Here is a 12233-nt window from a genome sequence, read left to right on the forward strand (position 1 = left end):
CACACACCACCATCCCTGGCTAATTTTTTGGATTCTTTGTAGGGACAGGGTCTCACTATGTTGCTCAGGCTGGACTCAAACTCTTGGGCTCAAGCGTGACCCATCTGCGTCGGCCTCCCAAAGTGCTAGGATTACAGGTATGAGCCACCATGCTTGTCCTGTACACTTTTTAAAGGGTGAATTTTATGGTATATGAATTATATATCAAAAAACCCTAGCAAGTAGGAAGTACCCCATTTTGAGAATAAGGAATATGTTGCGGTTCCCTAATAGCAACTCCAGGATCAGTGATTTGCTAGGAAGACTCACAGGATCCCCAGTGAAAGGATGCAAGCAAAGTCAGCAAAGGGGAAAGGCACATGGGACAAAGTCTTGGGAAGACCAGGCACAAGCTTCCAGAGTCCTCTCCAGTGGAGCCACTCAGGATGTCTTTCACCCCAGCAATGAGTTATGACAACATGTGTGAAATGCTGCCAACCAGGGAAGCTTTTTAGAGACTCGGTGCCCCCGGTTTTTACAGGGGGCTGGTCACATGCACCCCTTGCCCAGCACATACCCAAATTCCAGGTTCCCAGAAGGAAAACAGGTATTCAACATGTTGTTTGTTTATGCCCAGTGAGCCACTCATCAGTTAAAGGTGGGGGTCGTCCCAAAATCTGAGTTCCCAGGTGCCGGTCAAAGACTAACCTTGTAAGCAGGCTTTTATAGGGACGGCAGTCAGGCCTGCTATGTTAGCTCATTTTTGCACAATCCACCCACTTGACCCTTGGCCAAGGTGTTTTTACAGAAAATTTTTCAGTGGGGCACCATACAGCAGAGGGTGAGACCATCCTGCAATATTGATCTCAGTTATGTCCTTTAGGGGTTCTGGAACTTAGCAGTTAAAGCAAATCTCATTAACCAGAAAGTCTGTCTTTTTTCTTCTCTTTCCTTCTTTTCTTTCCTATTTATTTATTTATTTATTTATTTATTTATTTATTTAGGAGACAAGGTCTTGCTCTGTTGCTCTTAGCCACGCTGGAGTGCAGTGGCATGATCATGGCTCAACACGTCCTCAACCTCCTGGGCTTAAGTGATCATCCCACCTAAGTCTCCTGAGTAGCTGGGACTATAGGTGTGTGCTACCACACCTAGCTAATTTTTTTTTTTTTTTTTTTGTAGAGATAGGGTCTCCCTGTGTTGCCCAGGTTGGTCTCAAACTCTGGGACTCAAGCGATCCTCCCACCTTGGCCTCCCAAAGTGCTGGGATTACAGGCTTAAGCCACCGCACCTGGCCTTAGAAAGGTCTGTTTGGGACAGCCAGGTGACCTCCTCCATCAGTTGCTATATGAATCTTTTTACCTGGCCCGTGGCATCAACTCAGGCCCAGAACAGCTCTGGCCAGTAAGTTGAAACTGATCTGAATGCCTTCCAGGCCTGACGCGGTGTCATGATAATCATGGCACGCACATAGGAACTGTGATCCCCAATGGCTCATGTGGTTCCCTGGAAACACAGAGTTGAAGATGTTAGGGCACACTAGCAGGGTTATCATTGGTCAGGCAGTCACCAACGTGGCCTCCCACTGTGGTGACTGGTACCTCAGGGTGCTCAGTCCAGTGCAGGTAATTCAGCTCCGTCCCAGGTTTTATGGGGGCTGCCTGAGGCCATTAGTCCCAAACAGTTCTGCCAGTGACCCTACTTCATCTTCTTGGCAAGTGCAGACGGCATCTGGAGGTGTTCTGTGGGACATACAGGAGCTGGCCCCACCCCTGCCGACTCATAGTCATGCTGTCACGTGCCATCTAGGCTCAGCCATGGGTCTGAGCCCAAGGTGCTTTCAGCACAGGGAGTTTTCCTTCAGGAAGGAGAGCGCTTCCAGGAGCAGTTATGAAAAACAGAGCACAAGTGTCCTTCCCTATCCCTGTATCACCCCAGGTGTTGGATTATGTTGTTTTTCTCCATGTCCTATTCAATAATCAAAACTTTACATTTTCTTAATCATCCCCTACTCTCACCCAGACCTTTCAAAGAAAGGACAAAAGCATTTGTTAAAACCCATTTTTAATCCAACTTAACCAGAAAGATATATTGTGTTCAGGTATTAGGCTAAAATCCTAAATTTTCAAAACATTTTAAAGTAGGTTTGTATCACCTCTGAGCCCTTTCATCTTGATCATTTATCCAGTGAGCAGCCTAGAAAGGATCAATCCCTTTCCAGTGACAGCTGCATTTAGCAAATTGCTTTACTGACACGTGTAGTGAGAGAAAGGTAGAGGAAATATAGTCAGGATCTCAGTCTATTACAAACTGCAGCTACTCCAGAAAATTAAACACAAAACATCAACAGCAGTGACACTTTCTCCAGAGGGGATGGAGTTCAATCTGTCAGGGATGGCTGAGTCACATTGCCTGTGATGTGACTTGGAGCTTTTGTAGGAGTCATGTGTTGGGAATATAATCAGACTCTACATCAGAAATATAGAGCCAATGAGCAGCTTGACTGGATGGTCCCATCAGAGAACAAGCCCTGTCTTGTGGGCACTTGTATGTGACCCAGTCTAGCAGCATCCAGGATCTTTTTATAGTTTTGGGCCCCATGAAGGGCATTCTATATTTATAGTGGTCCCTAGTCAATTTTTAAAACTCAGAAAGCGTGTCTTTTTCTAGAAATTGCCTGTCTTTTCATAGCTCCCTTTTTCCAGAGGCTCCATTACAAAAGTCCTAGCAGAAAAATCTACTACAGAGACTTGTTCTGATTCTAATATTTGGAGTTTAAATTCCAACCTACCCACTGCTGGCAAAAAGCAAGGAAGCTGTGTCTCACTCTCACTTGGAGGAGAAAACAAAAACCAAAGGCATCTCTTGAGCTGTGCTTTTTCCTTCACTTTAGCTAGCGTGCTACAGCCAAAAGCAGCCAGGGGGATCCATTGAGCCAACTCTCTTGGAGCTGCATTGGTCATCTTTAAATTCCATAGGTCACTTTTACCTCTAGCAACAGCTCAGCTGCTGTTTTATACCATGGATAACTTCATAGCCACCCAGGCATCACAAGTTTGTTCTCCTCCCTTTTGTCCTTTTCCCAAAATGTGATTTTACCATGTTTCAGTGAATTAGGGTCATTCCAGCAATTCCCATTTCTGACACTAGTTGTGCCAGAGTTCCCCAAGACTACCCCAGGTTTGATGATTGACTAGGAGAACTTGGAAGAATCAACATAGTTGCATTCATGACTGACTTATTTTTTCTTTCTTAGCTTTTTTTTTTTTTTTTTTTTTTTTTTTTTTTGAGATGGGGTCTTTCTCTGTCACCCAGGTTGGAATGTAGTGGTGTGATCTTGACTCACTGCAGCCTCAACTTTCCAGGCTTAAGCGATCCTCCTGCCTCAGCCTGCAGAGTAGCTGGGACTACAGGAGTGTGCCCCCATGCCAAGCTAATTTTGTGTTTTTTGTAGAGCTGGGGTTTCACCATGTTGCCCAGACTAGTCTCAACCTCCTGAGCTCAGGTGAGCCACCATGCCCAACCCATGGCTGTGATTTATTATAGTAGGAGGAAACATGAAAAAACTAGCAAATGGAGGAGGTGCATGGGATTAAGTCCAGAGGTAACCAGGTGCAGATTTCCAAGAGTCTTCTCCCAATGGAGTCACACGGGATGAGCTTAATTCCTCTACCAACACGTTGTGACAACATGTATGAAATGTTGCCAGGCTGGGAAGTTGGCTAGAAACTCATTGCCTAGGGTTTTTACTGGGGGCTAGATATGTAGGTATCCCCTCCCAGGCACATACCCAGATTCCAGACTCCCACAAGAAAAGCAGATGCTTAGCATAAACCATACTGTTTGTATAAACAGTTTAGACATCCATCAGTTAATGGTGGGAACCCTTCCTGAAATCTAAGTTCCCAGGTGCCACCCAAGGGCTACCCATGTAAGCAGGCCTTTCCAAGCACAGCAGTCAGATCTGCTATGTTAACCCTTTTGTGCACAAGGAAATCAATGTTTAGAGAGGTTAAATAACCTGCCCAAGGTGATCCAGCTATTAGGTGGCAGTGCTAGGTCTCTGTGGCTCCAAAGTATAGACTTTTAACCCCTGAAATAAACTTGAATAAACTTGACTCCTGAGTACGGGAGCCTTTTTAGGGTAAGATCCATCCTGTGTACAATAGAAAAGTATGATATTGATTGCCCAGGTCGTATTTTAACAGAAATGTGTTCTTCCCACCTCTGCTCTACTTTTTCCATCTGTACTCTCTGTCCTTCTGGCTGTTATACTGTAACTTTCTAGTATTCCCTGTCTGTCCTCGTTTAGCTCCTCTTGGCCCTCTTAACCCTTCTTACAAGTCTTCACCCACTCGAAACATTGAGAAGAAGAAAGCTACATCTACATCTATATCTGGCGCAGGAGATGTTGGGAAAGAAGCCCTTGCAGGAGGAGAGGCCTCTCTGGTAGGTTTAAAATCACCCACCCACTCACTCCTACAAACCGTGTTCTGTCTGATGGTGTTATTACTTCTGTGCTTGACCTGGGCTCTCTGTTTCCATCAATCTCCTGGGACTGCTCAAAGCAGGAAAGGGTAGATTGAGTTCAAAATTTTAACCAACCTTTGAAAATCACTTAAGTTTTTGCATCATCTTAAGTCTTAGTACCTTGGAGCAAATTCTTAATGATGTCCTTGTCACAACCTGCCCTCCAGAGGACAGGAATCAGAAGGAATGTTCTGAATATCCTCTGTCTTCCTCTTTACGGATATCTGATTCTGGGTCAGTCTTGCCTGTGCACCTAACTAGAACTGAGAATCTACATCAACTTTTACCTACAAAAGTAATCATTAAATATTCTTTTGAGATGAGGTATTTTTATGTTGCCCAGGCTGACCTTGAATTCCTAGGCTCAAGTAATCCTCCTGCCTCAACCTCCTGAGTAGCTGGGACTGCAGGCACGTGTTACTATGCCAAGCTTAAACATTTTTGATGGCATACGGGTACTATCAGTAAATTAAATGTTGAGCAGGCACCCCCAATTGTGTCTGTTTATTTAGAAATTACACAATGCCATACTACTTTTGTTAGTTATCAATTGCTACTTAACAAATCACCTCAAACCTTGGCAGCTTAAAATAACAAATATCTATTAACTCATGGGTTCTTTGGGTCAGAAATTCAGAGTGACTTAGTGGTTCTGGGTACAAGGTCTTTCATGAGGTGTGGTCAAGATGTTGGCCAGGGCTGCATCATCTGAAAGCACAGCTGGGCCTCGTCTGAGATGGCTCATTCATGGCTGTTGGCAGGAGGCCTCAGTTCCTCACTGCATGGGCCTGTCCATAAAGCTGCTTGAGTATCCAAATGATGCCACAGCTGGCTTCCCTCCAGGCAAGCTATCGGGAAGCTGCAGTGTCCTTTAAGTCACTAAGATCAACCCACGCTCAAGGGGAGAGGAATTAAGCCTCACCTGTTGAAGGGAGGAATATCAAATAATGTCAGGACTTATTTTAAAACTACTGCATTTTATAATGCCATATTTTCTTTTCAAATCTGTTGTGGCTCTTAGAAGTGCATGTTTTAGACTCTTGGATTTTACTATACAGTGGATTAGTGTTGAAAGGGATTGATGGATGTGAGTGTGGGGGCCAAATGAGGACTTGCTACAGAAAAGTGTGATAGGGAGAGAAGGGAGCTAACCTTTGCGGATCACTTTCTGCCGGCTAGGCACTGATGTCTGTTCCCTTTTGCCAGGGGAGGTAATGGGAAGACCTACAGGACTAGATGGGGTTGCAGACCCCATTATACCATGTATACCATCAGGGACCACAGCTCACTGTGTTGGATGTTATAACCACATTTTCACCCACTTGTGATTTTTTGTAGTGATTTTACATCTTTGTACTCTTTTCAGTTCCTATATGTCTAGGACCATAATATGATTGTGTTGTTAACTCTTTGAAAGATAACAAGGAGAAGGACATCTTTGCATTTTGAGGCTGATTTTTTTTTTAACTGGATAATGTAAATGTGATGACCTCATCCTGCCTCCCTGCAAAGATGCCTGTCATGTGAAGCATTATAGCTTCATATCGATCCCTCTGAAAGAAAGCTGTGCATTGTTCCATCTGGAGTATTAGTCTCATAAACTGTGGAAGTAGGGCCAGTCACGGACTGTAGCTATCCTGTGTCCCCTACAGGTGGAGAAGGTGAAGCGGGGGCAGCGAACAGCAACTTCTCTTCCCGTTGTGAACTTCGGGTCCCCTCTGAGAAGATGCGAGTTTTCTGGAGGCATTCCTAAGAGACCATCTTCTCCTGTGATATCCAAGTAAGCATGTCTCCCCTTTGCCAGACAGTCTGACTGTCATGAGTCTGTTTGCTAGGGCTTTGTGCCATCCAGTGTTACAGCTCCTGCTCCCCCGTGAGGCATGGCCAGCCAGAAGAGGTAAGTGAGAGACATGTTGGCCTTGGAGTTACCTGGCTTGACTCTCTGTGTATCTTCTGAGTGAAAGATCCTTTGCTAAGAGACCCCAGTGCATAACAGGGCTTTTATTTACCAAGATGATGCATTCAGCATTTTCTCTTTAGGTCCATGAATTCCATTTTCTGGTATTCTTCTTTTTCCAGTTGCATTTGGATTTCAGTGATTGCATTGGACTTGGGCTCCTCCTCACATTCTCCCCCACCTTGTTGTCTCTCTCTTTAATAGAGAGACAATAATAACTTGTCAGCCATGATCAGCAGTATTTTAATGAAGCAAATATATATGTGTGTGTTTTTAAGAAATGGGGTCTGACCAGGCGCGGTGGCTCACGCCTGTAATCCCAGCACTTTGGAAGGCCAAGGCGGGCGGATCACGAGGTCAGGAGATCAAGACCATCCTGGCTAACACGGTGAAACCCTGTCTCTACTAAAAATACAAAAAATTAGTCGGGTGTGGTGGCGGGTGCCTGTAGTCCCAGCTACTCAGGAGGCTGAGGCAAGAGAATGGCATGAACCGGGGAGGCAGAGCTTGCAGTGAGCCGACATCACGTCACTGCACTCCAGCCTGGGTGACAGAGCGAGACTCCATCTCAAAAAAAAAAAAAAAAGAAACAAAGAAAAAAGAAATGGGGTCTTGTTGTATTGCCCAGGCCTGGAGTGCACTGACTGTTCACAGGCATAATCACACCACGCTATAGCCTCCAACTCCTGGGCTCAGGTGATCCCCCCGCCTCAGTCTCCCAAGTAGCTGGGACCTCTGTACCCATGCACCCTATGCCACCATGCCTAATTTTTGTTAGGAACTAGGTAAACTCACCAATGAAACCATGTGATTGAAAAATTTACGATAACTATGTGACCACCAACGTCTTAAGTCGTTAAAATATTTTACTGGCAGTAACTGACAAGACTCAGTAAATAACTCAGTCCAGTAGGACAGTGGAAACCATCTTTAGTAGGACAGAGAAAGAAAGAGAAATATGATTTAATTTGGGAAAATAGGAAAGTTTTTATATAGAGGGAATCATATGAACCTTATTCAGTGTATCAGTTTAGTTCAGAGAATGTTGGATAAAACACAAATTTAATGAACACTTGCAAATTTGTCAAAAATATTTAAAGATGACATCAGCTCTTAAATTTCCAACGTGTTGCTTTCTAACAGAGACTTTTTCACTACTATTAATATTTTTTTTAGAGATCACTATGGTTTTGATACACTACTAATACCTGCCATTGATGTGTTTGTCCTCCATAAGGAAAATCCATAGCACATCACTGAATTAAAAGCCCACTTTTCTTTCTTTCTTTATTTTTAGTTCATGCAACCTCTCTCTGCTAGTATTGTCCATCTTTGATTATGGTATTGTTATCTTACCACCTCTTTAAATTTATTGTGTGGGCTCTACAATCCATTTCCCTCTGTCTTATTTCTGAGCCTTTTTCAGCTTCCACCCATGCATCATTACTCTGGTATTAATTTTGGACATTTACATTAACAGAAAAGCCTAGTTTACACTGAGACTTTTACAGGTTCCACCCTCTCTCTTGCTGGAATTTGGACTCATGGTCCCTGCAGGGATACTAGCTTGCAAGTTTCGTCATCGTTATTATAAATGGTAGTATCTTCTATAGAAATGAGAATTATAGGTATACCTAATTTTGTCGTACTTTGCGCTTCACAAATACTGTTTTTGTTGTTGTTGTTGTTGTTTGTTGTTTTACAAATTGAAGGTTTGTGGCAACCCTGCATTGAACATGTCTATCGATGCCATTTTTCCAATAGTGTGTGCTCACTTTTTGTCTCTGTGTCACATTCTGGTAATTCTCAAAATATCCAAACTTTGTTATTAAAGCCATCATGGTGATCTGTGATCAATGATCTTTGATGTTACTGTTGTAATTGTTTTGGGGTGCCATGAATTGCACCCATGTAAGATGGCAAACTTAATGTGTGTGTTCTGACAGCTCCACTGACAGGCCATTCCCCCATCTCCCTCTCCTCGGATCTCTCTACACCCTGAGACACAGTAATATTGAAATGAGGCCAATTAATAACCCAACAATGGCCTCTTAGTGTCCAAGTGAAAGGAAGAGCCACAGATCTCTCACTTTAAATCAAAAGCTAGAAATGATTGAGCTTAGTGAGGAAGGCACATCAAAAGCTGACATGGATTGAAGGGTAGGCCTCTAGCACCAGTTAGCCAAGTCGTGAATGCAAAGGAAAAGTTATTGAAGGAAATTAAAAGTGCTACTCCAGTGAACACACAAACTATAAGAAAGGGAAACAGCCTGTATTAGTAAGGGTTCTCCAGAGGGACAGAACTAATAGGATAGATGTATATATAAAGGGGAGTTTATTAAGGAATATTGATTCACACAATCACAAGGTAAAGTCCCACAATAGGCCATCTGCAAGCTGAGGAGCAAGGAAGCCAGTCCGAGTCCCAAAACCTCAAAAGTAGGGAAGCTGACAGTGCAGCCTTAATTCTGTGGTCGAAGGTCCAAGAGTCCAAAAGCTGAAGAACTTGGAGTTCGATGTTTGAGGGCAGGAAGCATCCAGCATGGGAGAAGTAGGCCAGAAGACTAAGCCAGTCTAATCGTCCTTCCATGCTCTTCCACCTGCGTTTTTTTTTGTTTTGTTTTGTTTTGTTTTTTGTTTTTTTTGAGATGGAGTGTTGTTCTGTTGCCAGGCCGGAGTGGAGTGGCACGATCTCAGCTCACTGCAACCTCCGCCTCCGCCTCCCAGGTTCGAGCAATTCCCCTGCCTCAGCCTCCCAAGTAGCTGAGATTACAGGCATGCACCACCGTGCCCAGCTGATTTTTTTATATTTTAGTAGAAACGGGGTTTCACCATATTGGCCAGGATGGTCTCCATCTCCTGACCTTGTGATCCACCCACCTCGGCCTCCCAAAGTGCTGGGATTACAGGTGTGAGCCACCTCCACCTGCTTTTATCCTAACCATGCTGACAGCTGATTCGATGGTGCCCACCCACGTTGAGGCTAGGTCTGCTGCTTCCAGTCCACTGACTCAAATGTTAATCTCCTTGGCAACACCCTCACAGACACACCCAGGAACAATACTTGGCATCCTTCAATCCAATCTGGTTGAAACTCAATATTAACCATCACAAGTCCACCTCTTGTCAACTTGAACCCATACACATCTCCTGAGATCATACATAATCTTCAAATAAAGACAAATAATAAGGTCATAATTACACCTATCCTTCCTACAACTGGAAGCACACCAATCCCCAACCCAAATGCTATTACATAAAGTTAACACTTAAATGCTAATATGATGTCAATAAATCTTATGTCACATGATAAAGGAAAAAGAAAGGAAATGAAGGTAGTTTCTTCATCCACCGTGACGGTGGATAAGGCATTCCATGGGTCCACAGATGGTAGTCTTGGCAGAAGCATTGCATGCAGGATAGACAAACCTATATCCAGAGTAAGTGTCTACATGCACAAACATGTTCTTAACAAAATAAGAAAGAAATACTCATGCAATTACAGTCCTCGTTTCTGCAACTGGTCCTGTGATCGTAGCTGGTATTGATGACTCCCTTCTTCTACTATCCATTCTGTATTCTCTTTGCCTTCAGCAAGCACCTCAGCAGGTCGTTGTCTTTTACCTGGTGGAGTGACCCAAAGTTTCATTAGTGAAGGGTCTGGGCCATTTGTAGTCTTGCCTAGATTGGGCTGTTGTAGTGTTCCATTGATCTTAATCACAGGGCATGGTAATACTAAGAGATGCCCTAAGGGATCTCCTGTATTCCACCATATTCTTCCTTACCTCCATTGTGGAGTAGTAGACTGATTTCATCTTGATAGTCTGGGTCAATCACCCCAGTCAACACTAACTGTCTTCTTAGCCTGTTGACTTAGAGGTAGGAGGAGCCTAAAGTGTCCAGGTGGCAATCTTTGTTGTGTGGTGGCAACATTCCTCCTGCTGCAACTAAGACCTCTAGGCCAGCAGAACATAATGTTGTGGGAACAGGAAACAAAAATTTTGCTAATGGATCGCTAGGGATGATGGTGAGTGGTGTCACTTCCATTTTCACCCCTTGATTCCTGGACCCATGAATCCTGGCTATGGGAGAAACAGTACCATATATAGGACGTTGATTCAGAACATACACAGCCTTCTGAAGAACTTTGCCCCAGCCCTGCGAACTATTGTCACCTAGTTGGCATTGTAATTGTGACTTCAAAAGGCCATTCCACTGTTCTATCAATCCAGCTGCTTCAGGATAATGGGGAATATGTTAAGACCAGTGAATTCCATGAGCATGAGCCCACTGCTGTACTTCTGTAGCCGTAAAGTGAGTGCCCTGTTCAGAGGCAATGCTATGTGGAATACCATGATGGTGGGTAAGGCATTCCATGGGTCCACAGATGGTAGTCTTGGCAGAAGCATTGTGTGCAGGATAGACAAACCTATATCCAGAGTAAGTATCTATTCCAGTGAGTACAAACTGCTGCCCTTTCCATGATGGAAGAGGTCCAGTATAATCAACCTGCCACCAAGTAGTTGACTGATCACCTTGAGGAATGGTGCATATCGAGGGCTCAGAATTGGTCTCTGCTGCTGGCAAATTGGGCACTCAGCAGTGGCCGTAGCTAGGTCAGCCTTGGTGAGCGGAAGTCTGTGTTGCTGAGCCCGTGTGTAACCTCCATCCCTGCCACCATGGCCACTTTGTTCATGGACCCATTGTGCAATGACAGGGGAAAGAGGCTGAGTGGTGTCCATAGAACGAGTCATCCTATCCACTTGATTATTAAAATCCTCCTTTACTGAGGTCACCCACTGGTGAGCATTCACATGGGATACAAATATCCTCAGTTTTTGACCCCTCAGAAAGGTCCACCCACATACCTCTTCACCAGATTTCTTTGTCACCAATTTTCCAATCATACTTCTTCCAAGTCCCTAACCAGCCAAACCATTGGCTACAGCCCATGAATCAGTATATAATCACATATCTGGCCATTTCTCCTTCCAAGTAAAGTGCGTAACAAGGTGCAGTGCTCGGAGTTGTGCCCACTGGGAAGATTTCCCTTCGCCACTGTCCTTCAGGAATGTCCCAGAAAGGGGCTGTAGTGCCGTAGCTGTCCACTTTCAGGTGGTGCCTGCATATCATCCACAGCCATCTGTAAATCAGGCCCTAGTCTTCTCTTCCTCTGTCAACTGATCATAGGGAACCCCCCACCCCTGCCATGAGGCCATTGGTGCAGGCTGGGGGAGAGAAGGCAGGGTGGCAGGGCATTTGAGCCACTTCCTCATGTAATTTACTTGTGCCCTCAGGACCTGCTTGAACCCGATCATGTATATACCACTTCCATTTGATGATGGAATACTGCTGTGCACACCCCGCTTTATGGCTAGATAGGTCAGAAAGCACCCAGTTCATGATAGGCAGTTCAGATGGCAAGGACTGGCTTCCTTGCTCCTCAGCTTACAGATGTCCCATTGTGGGACTTCACCTTGTGATTGCGAGTCAGCACTCCTTAATAAGCTCCCCTTTATATATACATCTATCCTATTACTTCTGTCCCTCTAGAACTATTTTGGTACCAGGAGTAGTTCTAGAGGAACAGAATATTAAGGATGGAGTTCTTTCGTTGGTTTTGGGGTTTCTGGAGTTGGCTTCTCAGAAGCAAGATCACAATTTTGTGCTGTTTCTTTGAAGTTGAAAATCCTTTTTTTTTTTTTTTTTTTTTTTTTGGTCTTGTTGGGGGCAGTGAAGCCAGCTTGCTTTTATGCCACCATTTTGG

At 44.3% G+C, this 12233-nt stretch overlaps 1 protein-coding gene across 5 annotated transcripts in view; it reads left to right on the top strand.

Moving 5' to 3' along the window:
• The window catches only part of MAP7D2 (MAP7 domain containing 2), a 136260-nt gene that overhangs the window by 84034 nt on the left and 39993 nt on the right, over positions 1-12233 (top strand). For 3 of the 5 annotated variants that reach the window (XM_011995789.1, XM_011995792.1, XM_011995791.1), the window contains 2 exons: positions 4292-4428; positions 6162-6289. In XM_011995789.1, coding sequence (XP_011851179.1) covers positions 4292-4428; positions 6162-6289 — 265 coding nt within the window. Of the gene's footprint in view, positions 1-4267; positions 4429-6161; positions 6290-12233 lie in introns of all 5 variants that reach the window. The other 2 variants (XM_011995788.1, XM_011995790.1) reach the window with 1 other exon arrangement.

Source organism: Mandrillus leucophaeus, unplaced genomic scaffold, assembly GCF_000951045.1.
Source record: "Mandrillus leucophaeus isolate KB7577 unplaced genomic scaffold, Mleu.le_1.0 Scaffold499, whole genome shotgun sequence".
NCBI classification, from domain to species: domain Eukaryota; kingdom Metazoa; phylum Chordata; class Mammalia; order Primates; family Cercopithecidae; genus Mandrillus; species Mandrillus leucophaeus.